The sequence below is a fragment of the Phaethon lepturus genome, unplaced genomic scaffold (assembly GCF_000687285.1).
Source record: "Phaethon lepturus isolate BGI_N335 unplaced genomic scaffold, ASM68728v1 scaffold11768, whole genome shotgun sequence".
Taxonomy (NCBI): Eukaryota; Metazoa; Chordata; class Aves; order Phaethontiformes; family Phaethontidae; genus Phaethon; species Phaethon lepturus.
This window is the reverse complement of record NW_010558342.1, coordinates 69952-86198: the sequence shown is the minus strand read 5'-3', so window position 1 is coordinate 86198 and position 16247 is coordinate 69952. Positions and strand designations below refer to the sequence as shown.

The 16247-nt window shown below is 47.8% G+C and overlaps 1 protein-coding gene across 1 annotated transcript in view; it reads left to right on the top strand.

Annotated features, from left to right (window-relative positions):
• Positions 1-1271: 1271 nt before the first annotated feature.
• Positions 1272-16247, top strand: part of MDGA1 (MAM domain containing glycosylphosphatidylinositol anchor 1) — a gene marked incomplete at both ends in the record, with an annotated part of 77644 nt that continues 62668 nt past the window's right edge. Inside the window, 4 exons of the mRNA XM_010293036.1 lie at positions 1272-1411; positions 4087-4261; positions 8632-8828; positions 11684-11816. Coding sequence (XP_010291338.1) covers positions 1272-1411; positions 4087-4261; positions 8632-8828; positions 11684-11816 — 645 coding nt within the window. The remainder of the gene's footprint in view (positions 1412-4086; positions 4262-8631; positions 8829-11683; positions 11817-16247) is intronic.

Sequence of the window (16247 nt, the reverse complement as noted above, 5' to 3'; positions counted from 1 at the left end):
GGAACTCAACTAACCTTGAGGAAAACATGGGTGCTCAGTTCAGCTTTAACAGCTTGTGCAAAGTCTGTGCTTGTTTCGGAAGGCTCGCTAAGGCTCGTTGCTTTAAACCCTTTGATCATCCCCTCAGTGGTTTGTTCGTGTTGTATTTCACTAGTGGGAGCTAGAGCTGTGACTCCAGAGTCACCTGGAAGCCTTGTAGCAAGATGGGGAAGTACCCCCGGGAACTCGCACTGAGGCACTGATTCTTAGACACGTTGGTGGGTTTCCCTGTTCCTTGAAGTGCAACTGGACTTTTCCCCTCGAACAAGCACAGGTGGCCCGTTGTGCTGACGGTGACTGTGCAGCCCACCTCAGCTGCTTCAGCGATCACACAAACGCTTTTGGAGTAGGGAGCCGAGGGCTGTTTGCACAGGACTCCCGAGCTGAGGCTTTTTTCTTTATAAAATCCTGTTCTCCTGAAGCTTGTCTCTCCCTGCAGCTGGTCAGGGCTACAGTGGGACATAGTTGCTGTTTGGAGGCATGAAATTTTTAAACTTTGTTCTAGGAACTTTCTTTCCACGTATTTTTCCACTTCGCTTGTCTTCAATTGTTTTCGTGGCCAGACTGGCAGTAACTGGTCGCCACTTGGAGCCCTGGAGAATACAGGTCCCTTGATCCTACAGAGGCTGTTCCCTCTGGCTCAAGGCTGAGATAGGTTGCTGTGTAATTTCAGAAAGACTTGTTTTTCCTGCTTTGTATGTTATGCCTCTTCTAGCGATGTTTGCTAAAAGTTGTGCAGAGCTTCAAGTCCCTTTCTCACCCCACTCGGTAGTTATTCTAGCTCCCTGCAAGGTAAATCATAATATTCAGGCCTGTTTTAGACAAGCATAGAGCAGTTGTGATTTGACCACGTCCCTGCTTTAACTGCTTGCACGTACTCCTCTCTGGGAGAGATGAGAGCTGGGAATTCTTGGTCCTCAGTTTGTGCAGGAGATTTCCCCCCAAAAAAGCTCTGTATTCTGCCTTTTAAGTGCCTAGAGCTGCTCATTCCCACAGGACCAAAGTTTTTAAAACAGCAGCTGATACCAGCCACCCAGGAGACGGGGAAAATCACTCAATTTTATATCTCCTGGTACCTTTGTGTCTCATACCCAGTGCTGCCCGGCTCTTCCCCTCTGTGACTTAAGAGGTGGCTCTTCCACCCTGCTGTGGGAGCAGCCACCCTGGGCAGTGGCCGTAAGGGGCTGAGGTGCTGCCTGTTTCCCTCTTTACCTCTTCTTTCCTCTCCACAGCTCCTGCTCAGGCCCAAATCATCCACGCTGGGCAGGCGTGCGTGGTGAAGGAAGACAACATCAGCGAACGTGTTTACACGATTCGGGAGGGGGACACGCTGGTCCTGCAGTGTCTGGTCACAGGACACCCGCGGCCACAGGTAAGCTTTCAGTCTTGCCTGTCACCCATGCTCCCCATGGCACTTCTTTGTAGTCTCCACGTGGAGGAGAACTGAGGGCAGTGGGATGCCCAGCTTTCTCCTACGTGTTAGAGTCGGGTAGGGATGCCACATAAGGCAAGCACTAGCTGTTTAAGCTATGAAGCAGCCAGCCTTGCTTTCATGGAAAACAGTCTACAAAGCTTTGCAGGACCTTCTAGTGGTCTTCAGCATGTGAAGTCCTGCAAAACATAGAGACAAGGGGAACCTGCTTGGGGAGTTTGGGAAGTTTTTTCTAGAGCACTTCACTGAGCCCTGTACAGAGCCTGCCGGTCATTGCTCTATGGCCACCGACCAGGGGCAGATTCAGTCTTGCAGCGCTGGATATATCCATACTGTGGTCAAAAACACGGCTCAGCTGGGAGGTGCAGAGCTGAGCTTGGCTAACTGATGCGGTCCTTCCCCAAGGTCCCTAGGGGGTTGCGTAGCCTCAGGCCCTGTGCACTGAAGAGTCCCCACTCTTCAGATACTCAAGTGGGCTGCTTCAATGTTAGCGTGGATGTGCCTATAGAGATTCTGGACCAGAGCATGGGTCTGCCCACTCTGGGACAGAGCGTGGTAGGAGTGGCAGCTGGTGCATACTGTGAGGATGGATGTGCCAGAATACACTCAAGGGAGCCAAGTACAATGCGTGTGCCTTCTTGGCCCACTTCCCCAGTCCTGCCAAGGATACTTGTGCTGAGAAGCCATACATCTGCATACACTAATCAGCCTCTCTGTGGACTTGCTTGTGAGTTTTTCAAAGGAGAGTGAAAGAGACTCAGCCAGTAGGGTTTGAAATGGTTTATCCATCAAAGCATACTCTGGAAACAATAACAAAGAAATTATCTGAGCCAGGCCAGCAAAAAAGACCAGCCTAGGCTTGTGACAGCGATGGGCAGATGATAGCTGTGTACGTCAGAAGCGAGAAAGATGGTAGGGCTGTCCCTGCCTGAGGGTGTTGAATGTGTGGGAAGGTGCTGGCAGGTTGTGGGGATTTGAGCCTGAGTAGCCAGAGAGATGGCTGGAGCAGAGCCTGATGCAGGCAGCGTACTAGTGGACAGCATTGTGGCTTTGCGTTTCCCCGGCAAGGACCGTGGACAGCATTGTGGCTTGTCATTGCCCGGACATGCACGGGGGACACTGAAGCGTAGAACCAGGCGTGACCAGGAAGGCTGGAACCTGCACACATAAAATGTGGCATGTGTCCTATCTCTGCCCTCCCTCCTCATGGAGAGATTTCTTCCCCAGCTAAGCTCTTATTCTAACTTTTGTTTAATCTTTCCTTTTCCCTTCTATCAGCCACTCATTAAAACATGAAAATGTGGCCAAAACACTTAAATGAGATTGAAATTGAAAAGATTAAAGAGCTGGCTGAAGTGTCCTTGCAAACAGGAGACTCTGAGAGTCTTAGAGCCCTCAGACAATTTCATAATAAGCCTACAGAGGCTAAATAAATTCATGGTCATTAGCTCCAAAAATCTACTCAGCCTAGAGTTCTGGGAGTGGGATGTAGACAACCCTGCACTTTCTAGAGCATCAGCATCAATCAGGCAGTGGCAGTGAGCTTTAGGCAAAGCCTGGGGGAGGAGGCAAGGTATCTGGTCTGTCTTATCTGTCGCCAATGTTGAATGAAAGTCTACATCCTTTTCTGTCGGCTGATTTTGCTGGATCTCAGTCTCAGAGTCTAGATGGGCACCGGTGTGGGAGACCACCAGTCACCAGTCTTTAGAAGGGAGGTTGCAGATATAAGAAACCAATAGGCTGAGAAAAGCCATCTCTCTCTTTCATTATCTGGACTGCAGAAAACAAGGGGGAACTTTGTATCACCACTACTTGGGCCATACTGCATTCCAGACATAAGAGTAACCATTCAGTCTTTAGGAATGCTGTCCTCTTGCCACCATTCACCATGAAATATCATGCAGCTCCATTGCCCCTGCAAGCCAGGATCTTAAGATATGAAGCATAAGGACAAAAATTGCTTGAAATCTGAAGGGATTTTTTCTTTTCTTTTTCTGTGTCTTTAAAATCAAAGTAAAAGATTGTGTATTGCAAAAGGATGACTTATAAAAATAACATACACAGGGTTTCCCTGTGGGAAAGGGGCAAGAGACAGATAGCAACTGCATTTTCACACTCTTATTTGGAAAAGCAAACAGCAGAAATAGCCCTGCTGTCCAGAGAAAGATGAAAGAGCGTTGACTGCAGTAAAAGCCCTGTAGCTGTGAGCTGATGTCTGCTGTAACGTCGTGGCCTCCCAGCCACATGGGGTCCCAAAGCTTAATGCTGAAAGTCCTGTGCTGTTCAGATAGTGGTATAAAACTAACCAGCTTCCTGGGTTTACAGGACCAGAGCAGGAGTAGTAAATATGCAGCGTGTGTCTGGGTGAACTGAGGAATTATCCTGGACACTCGGACTTGGGGGTTGGTGACGGATGAGAATCAGCAGCTGGTCTACTGAGACAATAATACTGAGATCAGTAGTTGAACACTGGTGAGGTCTGGTAGTGCTATAGGGCCCATTTTTGAGAACGGCTAGGGAGGAGGGGGAAAAGGAGCAAAGAGAGCTCTGCTGTTCCTTGGGATCTCTAGTTTGTGTCACTGATATTTTGCATTTCTCTCCTTCATTTCATGCAGGTGAGATGGACCAAAACTGCTGGCAGCGCATCGGACAAATTCCAAGAGACGTCAGTGCTTAACGAGACCCTTCGGATTGAGAAGATCCAAAGGCTGCAGGGGGGCCGCTATTACTGTAAAGCAGAAAATGGGGTTGGGGTCCCTGCCATCAAGTCCATTCGAGTAGATGTGCAGTGTAAGTCATTTAGCGGCAACCCAGGCCTTCCCACAGTTCTACTGCATGTCTCTGCCTCGCTGCGGGGCCAGCAGGGAGCTGCATTGCCCTAGGACCACACACACCTTATTCAGGAGCAAAGGGACTGGTGTGGTGTCCCTAGGGTCCATTTGCTCTAGGAGATTAGATCCATCCATGAAAAAGATAGCTCTGCCTGTCCATGTGAGTTCTTCTAATCTAGGTGCCATAATGTCTGTCACTGCCAGAGGTCCCTAGCACTTGTCTGGAACGTAGCTTTGTAGATGGCTTCTGCTTTCTTTGTCTTCATTTTGAAATTGGTAATGCTTGAAGCAAACCAATGCTTCTTGAAATTGGTAGTGGCTCAGATTCTTGAGGCATACCTGAAACCAGTGCCCGGCGCCCCAACATTGCTACCTCTGTAGCATGGTAGAAACAGAGCAAAAGGCTCTGGGGTGCACCTGAAGAGGCTGAGCTGTGAAGGGGTGAATGTGAAGGAATCTGTGAGGACCACTTGGTTTTGTTTTTGTTTCTCTGTCTAGTTGCGATGCCCGTCCTTCTTGTGTCCTGGAGATGCTGTTGGCAGTTCTCCACCTTGGGCCTCAAGTTTTGGAGGTTTCTCATGCTACCTTAATGTTGTTTATTCTTGGGCTGCTGTGGCCAAAAGGGAGGGAAATTAAACTTATCCCATAACCTCCATATGGGAGGAATCTGAGATTTAAGGTCGAGGTTGAACTTTTGAAGATATTTGCTCTCTTGTGGAAGATTACCATCCTGCTCATTGTCCTTGGCTATCCACTGTTCCAGTTTTGTCTAACCCGAATAACACCAAATCCCTCTCCTCACTTATATCTTCCAAGAAGGCCTAGCCGGCAAGAGGTTGATGCTAAAAAGATGTGAACTGTGATAAAGCAGCTGGAACTCTCCCCAAACCTGTCACCACCTGTTTCCACACTCCTCCTAGCAAGACAGTCTTCTGTGCTGAGGTGCACTGTGGTTATCTGTCAGTGGAGCAACATCCAGGCTTTAAAACCTCAGTACCTGCCAGGAGTCTGGGGCAGAGCTTCGCTGACTGCAGCTGCTGCCTGACTGCTTCCTCTTAGTCCTACTGTCCAGCCCTACAATGATGTGACCCTCACAAAGTATGCCATGCAGCTGAACATCCTCAGGCTTTGGTAGGTTCATGATCTGCAGTTGTATTACATGGCTTGGAGCAGCTCCCGTCTCCGTTCCTTCCTTGCCCTACCCTGGAGTGGAGTAGTGTAGTGTGAGCACCATCCTACAGGCTGGGACAACAGATTGCTTCATCAGCAGTCACTTGGGATAGGATGAGCTTTTCTTCATGGGCATTGCACAGCTTTGTTTGGAGGAGTTCTGACACCCACCTAGATCTGCTTGGCTTCTCTGACCATTTCTTCTCCTGTGTGTGGTGGAGGCATATATATGATAACTCTCTATTGCAATGGAGACTTGTTTTTCTCAAGCCTCAGTATGACACATTGCCAAGGCCTGTGTCTCTAGGAACAGGACTGTGGCTGTGACGAATCTCTCTATGCCCTGAGGGCACTCCCTTTACTTCTGGGGTGCAGGCTGGAGCTAGAGTGATGTAGTGTCCCGTGGTCCCTCGTGCAGCTCTGACCTGTAGAACTATGGGGCTAATGGGGTGGCCAAGGGCTTTCTCATACTAACATCTACTCTGCAGATGGACTTGGTAACGCACCTCTGTCCTGCTCACTTGATTTTGGGGGAGGAGAGACTATTTTCTGCTAGTATTTGCAGTAGTTAACAAGGGAACACATAGGAAAAGCCACAGTTTTTGTTGAACGCTCACCCAGGCAACCTTCAGCTGAATGAATCAGAATTTGAAAGCAAACCCTTTCTTTCCCCACATCCCATTTGTAGTTGGAGGTAAGTAATCACCGTCATGTGAACCTTGGTGTCCTTAACAGCTAGTGCTAGTCCTCACTCATACTTTTAGTATTAGACAGCAAGGTAGTGCAGAGGGCACCGTTGGTGCCAAGAGGATATTAAACTGGAAACACTAACCTGTGTAGCAAGTTATTCCTTTGCCCCAAGTGGGCATCAAGTGAGGCTTTAAAGTATTGCTTAGATACTGGCAGAGAGGCAGTTGCTGTTTGGAGTACTTCCATGTGGGAGAGAGGGAAATTAAAGAAAAAGAAAGAATGGATGTTTACAAGCTTATATTGCACATGAAGCATCCCATGTGATCATCTCCATGAGCAGCCTTGGGCCAAATTTATCATTTTTGCAGCTCACTGACATCAGTGGCATTACTCGTACATCAAGGACATGCATATCGTCGTAGGTCTTATTTTAGCTTTTCTCAGGAGGGCTAGACTTAGAGCTGACTGCTATGAGAGAAGGCTGAAAGATTTGAGGGAGGAAAGGTTTAGCAATCAAAAGGAAGATGATGTTTTCTGTGTGGGGAATAGCTGGGAGCCAGGAGACCTGAATGGTGAGTATGTTCTTTGATCAGTAAGGGAAGTGTTTTGCCATGCATCCTGCTGAGAAATGGAGCCTCAGAAGGATGGTAGCTACAGCGTTACTCATGTAAAGTGTGAACAAATAAAGGAGGGTTAAGGAGGGTTAAGGGCAAAGGGGAAAGACGAGAGGCTGTGCCCAAGGTCCTGGTCTAAGAGAATTTGGTGTAAAATTCAGTCACCCTATGGCCACATGGAGACAGCACAGTATGGAGAGGAGATTTTTTTTCCTCCACCTGTGTATGTTTTTCTTCAGCCTTGGGTTTTGGGGTTTTTTTTTGTGCTTTGTCATTGTTCTGCTAATGGCTCTACTCATATCTCTGAGCTATTGTGTGGTCAAGCTGACAAACCTCAGATCCCATTACAATTGCTGTCTACCAAGCATATAGCTCATTAAAATATGCAAATCGACAAGTTGACACTTGTGATTCAGCAGAGCATGTTATTTGGATGACACGTTAGCAGCAACTCATCCCTGTTTCCCACTTCCTTTCTGAGAGTCAGATTTCCAAACTTACAAATCTCTAAAATAAAATATTGTGAAAATCAGGTGGCATGGGAGAGCAGGAGATGATGAGCATGTGTCCTCTTCCTCTCTGCTAACATGTGCAGAAGGCAGTGCTGGCAGCACAAGGGGATAGTGGCTGCGTGTGCCTCAGTTTCCTTACAGTTGAAGGTGGGGTCGTAACGCTGCTGAAACTGTAGAATTGCTTCAGCTGAGCTCAGCAGATGCCTTATAAGACAAACCAGGACACATGCTTAAGGGCATGGGGACAGATTTCAGTTTTAGAGGGTCAGTTGGTCCCATCTTGTCAAATGGGATCTTTACGTTTAACCCCAATCAGTTCTGGGAGGAGAACCCCTCTGAGGTTTTCCCCATGCTGCTTTGATGTTCAGACATTGGTGTCTGGTGCAAAAGCCTGAGAAAATGATCCCTTTTTTAGCAGCAGGGCAGCCCTTGGGGTGCTGTGCGCCCTGGGTGGATAGAGAAAGTACGCTCCCTGCTTGTGTCTTTGCAAGTGAAGCGACTGATAACCATGGATCCTGTCATGACAGCTGCATGTCTGGGGCAGGTTTGGTGAGGGAATTGGAAGGAGCATTTTCTATAAGGGAAGAAAACAGAAGAATATGATGGGTGATGGGGATGCAGTGAATAGAAGTAGCTGAAGAGGGAGAATCAGTACTGACCTGGAAAAGAAGCAAATACACAGAAGTTATTTTAACAGGAAGAGAGAGAAATTGTACATACCTATCACAGTGTTTTGCATCTCATTTCCCCATGGCACCCCATGAGACTTGCTTCTGTCTGGGAGAAGACTCTCTACCTCAGCTCTGTGATATTTGTCCTGATTTCTGCTCTCACCCCTTGACTTGAAGGTTTGTCATGTCCTTTCTGTGAGCATCTCACAGCCATGGGCTTAGCAACATGATTTCAGGAGGGATTTGGGAAGTGGAAAGTGGGAGCAGAAGAAATTATGATGGAGCACGGTTTCCTAGGATCCTTCTGATTTCCCACTGAAGTAGAGAGCAGTGATTTCAGGTGCGGGGTGTTATTGAGGATGGTGAGGCGCATGTGGCAGGGAGGCAGTTTGCTCAGGGACCACATGGGATCTGAAAACCAGAGGGTGCTTTCTATTCTCTGAAGGTTGTGTGGTGAGCGGGAGAATTTTGGGTTCTCCTGTCTGTTCCCTTTAAATATTGTTTGTGTTACCTGCCCTCAGATCAGCTCTTAATTCAGCAGTCATCATCAGCCAAATGTGTGCAAGCTTCCCCTCTCCCCTGCGTTGCCTGGAGCATCACCTGCTCTGCAGGCTATACATGCAGACCAAGCTTCACTAACAACTGCTGCGGCCCTCCTTACCTTCCTTCCAGATCTAGATGAACCAGTTCTCACCGTTCACCAGACCATCAGCGATGTACGTGGCAGCTTCTACCAGGAGAAGACTGTCTTTCTCCGCTGCACTGTCAACTCCAACCCACCAGCCCGCTTCATCTGGAAACGGGGAGCTGAGACACTTTCCCACAGTCAGGACAATGGCGTGGACATCTATGAACCCCTCTACACACAGGTGAAAAAAACAAACCTCCACCAGCTTGTGTTGAGCATCTTGCTGATGCAGGGCCCTCTGTAGTGGATGGTGTTTCTTTCCTTGCATGGGTTACGATGCTGAGGAGAGGCAGGTGGCTGCTGCAAGGAGCACTGTCTCCAAAAGGGCTGGTAGAGCCCGCTTCTGTAGGTGGGTTCCTAGGGGACAAGAGGAGCAGAGCAGCAGGAAGGAGCGTGACAGCCTAGAATTCCCTTGCCGTTTTTGGCACTGTCCCTGAGAGCAGGTCACAGCTTCCCTAAGGAGGTTATGTGGCTGTTGGATGGCTGAGACTAAAATCCAAGCAAACAGTCCCAAAATCGGATCTCCTCTACTTCCCATTACTAATTTTTTTTTTTTTTCTTAATTGAGTGCCTGAGCTCCATAAATCAGGGGAATTGCTTCCTGTTTAGCAGCGTGAGTGAACAGCGGGCACCGCTGTGGGATCCGTGAGGCAAATGGGGAGGAGCCCTTCCTAATGGCCACAAGTAAGAGAGGCAGCCCGGCTGCCTGGACAGCTCTGACTGTCGTCCTGTGACAGGGTGTCCGCACCCTTTCTGCTTCTCCCGCTTGCCTGCGCTGGACTTGCCCCTCTGAATGCTACTTTCTTCACAGTAATTCGCCTGCCAATGCAGTGGGAGACAGAGGGGTTTTTTTTCTTCAGCCAAGGCACTCTGGGCACGTTATCTTAAGCCGAGCTTTGGCTCTGAATGTCCCTCAGATGCTAACCAGCCCCGGCGCTTCCAGCAAAGCCCTTAGGCAGCATGAGGCAGCAATGGGTGGGAAGGGAGGGCTGAAAGGGCAGCTCCCGAGCGCACCCGTTTCATCCACGCACCTCCCCGTGCTCCCAAAGCTGGGCCCTGAGCACATTCTGGCTGAGTTTGATTTCTGAGCAATGCCTCAGGCAACCTTTCAGTTAATGTAGTTGTGTTCATATTTTATTGAAACACGCCATCTCTGTAGGTCATGGAAATGGGCAGCCAAATGGAAACGTTCAGGGGGATGAGGAGAGAGGAGAGAGCTGCAGGTTAGTGGCAGATTTATGGAAATGCTGGAAGGTCGGCGCTGCTGTTGGGCCCTGAAGAGAGTTTTGTCTTAGTCCAGTCCTAATGTGGCATCCAAGCAGGACACCCCTGTGCTTAGAGAAAGCCACCATGGGCTCCTCCAGCTTTCACTAAGCTGGGTGTAATTAGCAGGAGACGTTGGTTAATGAGAGGATGTCTTAGGACTTGAGATATTTTCTTCGGCTAACTAAGGCGTCTGGCAGAAATTCACCCCGTTGCAGCATTAACGTGTAAATGACCCAGCATCCTGCAGCTCCTGTCAGGCAATGTTCCCACCATGATGGGTCATTTCTAGCTCCAAGAGAGGGTGCTCACACAGGCATGCCCTTACGGTCCTCTCCTTAGAACCAGCATAAACCTGTGAGTTTGGGTTGGTTAAGAGTTGAAGTTAACAAAAACACACCTCCTCTACACTATTGGGAGTGGGAGATCTTGCTGGAGCTCAAATGCACTGTATTTGACAAAGCACCCTTCGCAGGGCTTTGTGCTATTGTCTTAGGGATGAACTGGTATCAGTGGCAGGTTTGGCTAGGCTTTTACATTAAAAAGGAGGTGAAGACTTTACTGTTTAAACCTTTTAAAACTTATTTACACTGAAGTTTTATACACATTTACCCAACGTTTACTAATCAATAAACAGGATACATATGACCCTGAAATAAGTAGTCAACATGCACATTGTAAATGCCATCATTTGTGTGGCATAGCAACAAATCTCAAGGGACGGGACTTTCACAGGGTTATTGGTCTCCTAGGTATTTATCTTCCTAATTTACTCAGTTCAGATCCTTGTTCTCTGCATATTAGCATGCCTGAGCTCATTGTCCAGTCCCTTGAGGTTGTCCTCAAGAGGATTTGTCACGCTGACACCTTCTCACATTTGCAGGCAATTATGGAATTGTTTCTCCAAAAGAGACTTAGACAAACACAAGGAGAACAACAGCAACAAGCTGTCTTGGGAAGATGTACGAGTTGCAGGTTGTGCAAACCACAGGATGCATCTCAGACCTTTCTGCATTCCATAAATAAAAATCTACAGATACATCTATTGTTAATTCAACAACTTGATTCTGTTTCTACAACAAGCCAGTTGATGATGGAACTGATGGAAACTGAATGCCAGGGAGTGATTTTGTTTGTTACTGTAGTATGACAAAAGGCTATCAAAGTCCATGAAGTCACTCTGGATTTATACCAGCTTAAATGAGATTAGAATCTGGAGAAGAGAGATCAGAAAGTTTTGGGGGGTTCTTTGAATATTTGTCTGAATTATCTTTTTTTCCCCTGTACTGCAAATTTTTACAGTGTAACTGTTCAATGTGTCATATTTAAGCCAGCATTAATGCCTGAATCTGCTCTGGTTTACTTTGATTTTGCAATGTTGAGACCGCAGTAACTTCCCTTGGGTTCCTACTGACATCTCGATGGGAGATCTTAGGATCTGTTTTGGGACCTTTAAGTTTTTTCAAGTTCCGCAAGATGATTCTGACAGCAGTTGATCAGAAATTATGCCTAGACCTGTTCAGCAGTGCTTACAGGTTAAATGTTGGTTGGTTGCTGTGTGTTTTGAGAAATCCTGGAGGTGAAGTTACCACTGCAAACGTTTTGTGTCTCCTTTATATATTGCTAGGGGGGCTTGGAGTCTGCACAGTTCCCTGAGCTTTGGTGGGAGCTGCTGGAGACCTGCATGGTTTGGGACAGGTTATGGACTTGCAAGGATGAGCTGTGCTTTATACACCTGTGTCTTTTTTTCCACCCTTTTTTCCCGACTCCCAGGGTGAAACCAAAGTCCTGAAGCTGAAGAACCTGCGGCCCCAGGATTACGCCAGCTACACGTGTCAGGTGTCTGTCCGCAACGTCTGCAGCATCCCTGACAAATCCATCACCTTCCAGCTCACGAACACCACGGGTAAGAGGGGATGCAGCGTGTCCCCGCAGCCCTCCAACCCCTCGCCTGCTCAACAGCCACTATCCCTCCAGGAGGGTAACACAGCACCCCGTCCGGGGCCTGCAGCACCTCACGTTCATGTTCACGGCTGCTAGGATTAAAAATCCACCACACAGAAGCCTTGTGGCCAGGGGTGCTCTAATTTCTCGCAGCTCTGCATATGGCTGGTGCCTTGGCCAAGCCTGCCGTGAGATCATTAAAACAGACTACACGTAGGTGTTGAGGCACTATGTAGTTTTTAACCCAGACGCTGTTTTATTTATTTATAATTCTAAGTGACTTTAAAAATAGATTCAGTACAGTCTAGAGTGGGGCAGATCTGCAGGAGTTCTTACAAATAATTCATTCGTGTGTGACTCTGGCCCGGGTCGCGGGGCTGTGCTCTCGGCACCTCCCAGCTAACGGGCTCCGCTGATGCCGATGTTTGTAGAAAGCAAATCTCTCCGGTGCCTTCCCAATAAATAAATTTTACACTGATATTCATGCTGGCAGTGCTTGAGTGCACCTCCAGTTGTGAACAGAGTCAGCGTGCTGCCTCTTGCTTGACCTGCAGTAACTGACTGATAACTGGGTAATCGCATACCAAATACTTGCAAGGTCCTGATAGCAACCTGTCCATTAAAAACAAAACAACAACAACAACAACAAACCCAAATAAAACAAAACCACACCCACAAAGCCCCCACATGTGTCAAATATTTTCAAATAATAAATGTCAGGAAATCACTTCCAGCCCTGGGGTATTCCACGATCAGAAAGAAAGGTTTTGCAGCTGTTTGAATTATTCACCTCTCTAATGTGACACAAAGCAGTTTGCATCCCTTGTGTCATCTTTGTGCAGTGGAAACAGAACTCTTTTGATGTTGCCAACTGTTGATGGGATATTGTTGATACTGTATGAATTATGTTTATTGATCTGACTTGAGCCCAAGGTGCTGAACAATAGTTACATTGTTTTATGTAGAAAAAGGAAAAATAAGAAGTTTAAGAAAGTTGACTATAGCTAATGTCAGAAAAAAATATTCCCTATGTAGTAAGATCTCTGAACATGTCTCGAGCAAATCACACCACTGCCTGAATTTCTCTCAGGATGAGACTGTAGTGAATGCTGGAATATTCCCTTTAAAAACTTATCTTGTCCTTATGATGAAGAAAGAGATCTTGTACAGCTGCTCTTGTTGTGTCTTTTCCTTTGAAGAGTTAGAAAATCAAATTTCTCTTCATGTGCACTCCCCCCTCCCAGCCCAAGCACAGCGAAACTACCCTTCATTTCAGTCCAGTCCCTGTACTGAGTGAATGGGGAAAATGTATTTCCGGGTTGTAGCCAGATCAGAAGCCAGTGATGTGGCTTTGAACCTGGTCCATGTAGCACATACATCTAGTTCTTTTTTTTCCTGTTGCTTAGTTATAGATGCATATTTATATGTATTTACAGTGGAGCCTGACACTGCAAGCTCAAAGGGACCATGGAAAATGTGTTCCTAGCCAACTGTCTGGCGGTGAAAGCTGGTGGAGCTTGGCATTGTGGTGTGAGCAGGGTTTGTGTTAAATAACACAAGTATATTTAACGTGAAATATTATCTAGCTTACTTGCCCTGTAGGTAGTATTGTGCATAAATGAGAAGATATTTAAAGAAAAATCTTTAATTCTCTCCATTTTTACATAGGTCTTTTCTTTCCCTCTTGCGCTCATGCCTTAGCAGCCTCTGTAGCCTTGGCTGTGCCCAGAAACCTGAGCAGCTTCGCTCAGGATGCCTTCACCTTTCCAACTGAGGAGGGCCCAAAGGATGCCGAGGTGCATGGAAATCAATCCCTTAAATATTTATAGACCCAAGTACTACAGACCTAGAGCGGAATTGGTAGGTCAGGTCACGTCAGGCCAAGGGACTCTTCTCTTCCCGGTTTGTTTGCTGTTCCTCAGCCTTGGCTCCTCTGGCAGTGGCCTTTGGGCAGATCGTAGTCTCCAGCAAGGAGATGTGCTTCTCCCAAGTTCTGTGTCAGCAGCTTGGCCCTAGCAGCAGGGGATGGGTTCTTGGTCTTCAACTTTAATGGGAAGGAGGCTTCCCCTGCTCCTTCTCTGTCCTGCAGCTGCTGTGTGGCTCTAGAGCAGCAGGTTGGGTCCAGAGCCACAGGACCAGTTCAGCACCGGGCTGTCATCACCTGCTCCAGTGGGGTCAGGCTGACGTTTTCCCTTTCCTCTATTTCTGCAAAATTAAGCAGCCCAGCTGGTTAATTCTCCTGCAGTTTTACTGCAGCAAATTGGACTTCAAAGGGAATTGAAAGCGACTCTTTGTTTTTAATGGTCCCCTTGCTGCTCGACAGACTCGCCAGCAGGTTTTCTGAGCCAAGAACAAAAGGAATTGCCACAGGTTACAAATAAATGAGATTCATCTCCTGCATAACAATGTCTGCAGACTCTTCACCTCTGTCTGCTGACAGGAGTGGGAGTGGGAGCCCACGCAGGCTGCCACTGCCGGGGCTGCATTTTGGGGCATGTCACGGGAGCTTGCTGCCGGGAGCTGTGCGGGTGGCAGCTTTGCAGTTTCCCTGCCTCCCTCTTGCATACGTACACAACCTGCCCTGAGGCAGTGCTTGCACCAGCATGTCACTTTTTTTTCCATGCTGCCTTGCATGGAACTGGGCAAGATGAGTGTTGATCAGGTATGTGCACATCAAACACTGCAAGAGCCCTAAATCTTAACTAGAGCTTGCAGGACCTCTGGATTGTGCTCCCCAACTCTGACATCTTCTCTCGGGACATAGGCTGGTCTCAGTCTTTCTCTGGCTCTGAGAGGGATGGATGGAGATTCCCAGGCAAGGTGCTGGGTCTGTCAGTTTGTCTGTGCCCTGTGAACCTGAAACCAGCTCAATGTCAGAGGGCAGGTACAGCTATTTGGTGTCAGATACACTCAGCTGACAGCTTGTTAGTGACAGGAATGTGTCCTGCTGGACCACGATGAGTTGAGCTTATTGCGTTCCTGGGCTTCATAGCATCTCATGAAACCTCCTGGAGCTTGGAGAGGATGTACAAATCCTTCCTTTGCCGATTACTGTACATTAACCCTTGCACACTATTTCCAAGGTTCCAGCAAAGAGACCTGTCAAAGGTTCTGAGTTCAGGCTGTGGCCTCCAGAAATTCAAGGACTCAGAATGGCCAGTGCAGGTGGCAGAGGAGCCACCTTCTTCCTTAGGCACAGCTGGCCACCTCTGGCACAAATAGCATGTGCTGTGGCCAGAGAGAAGACATTTGATTCAGTGCACCAAAGCAATATCCCAGCATGGCAGTAGTTGCGCTGCTAAATTATGGTGCCAGTGTTGAGGGGAGAGCAGTCCTCTTCGCCTTGTTTGTATGGGCTGTAATTCAGAGATCCAACACAAATCCAGCACAGCTCATTAACGCAGGGTCCAGGGAGAGAAGAGGCAGAAATAATGATGCTGTTAAATCAGACTTCATGAATATGGAACGGTGTCTTATTTTGCATTATTATGGCTGTTACTTAAAACATACTCCCTGCCTTTGGGCTGGGGATTGCTACTTTCTCAACTCTGTCTGGATGGAGCCAGTGATGGTGCTGACGAGGGCTTTAAAAGGCTTTTCGTGGGATGAAATAGAGAATACAGAGGGACGTTTTTTGGATCGGTTCCTGGAGGGGGATGTAGTGAGAAGGGTGCAAAAATAAAATAAGCCAAAAACAAGTACTAGGGTATTCATAGGAGAGGTTGGCTAGACATTTTGAGTCAGTCTCAGTTGTTCAGTTGTGCATGAAAGACAATCCCTGTGACCTGGTCTACACCCCCCAGGTCTACAGAAAAATGCATTTGACACCTCTGGAGGTGAAGGGGGTTGAGAGTGGGTGCAGAGCTGCTGCTCCAGTCTGCACCATAACTGACCATGTCCTGGTCCTCTGTGTCAGGCTCCGAGCTGCAAGGGCCAGCTGCCTGGCAAAGACTTTGCCTCTCAAAGATGTCTAGTTGGGTGTGAGAGATTGACACATCATGGGATAGTGAGGTCCTTTTTTAATGGCAGACCTTCCCCAAAACTCCTTTTTGGGATGGCAACTCTGTATGGGAGAAGTGGTTTAATCCCAACTGTTCTTGAACACAAACAGCTGTTGGGTTCAAGCAGGCTCCTCTGAGCCTGTCCTTTCTCCTTCACCTCTCTATCAGGGTTGAGCTCTGGTAGTCAAGCAGAAGGAGCAGGCTGTGACTGGGCATGCACCTGGTGTTCTGCCTGACCTTCCCTTGGGATTGTGAGAACCCTTCAGCAAACACTGACATCCCAGTGAGCTTCCCAACATGCTTTGGATCGGATCCTGAGATGCTAAGCTCAGTCCATGGCTGCAGCTTCCTGTGCCTAGTGCCAATGAATCCAATGAATCTCTTGTTCGCCT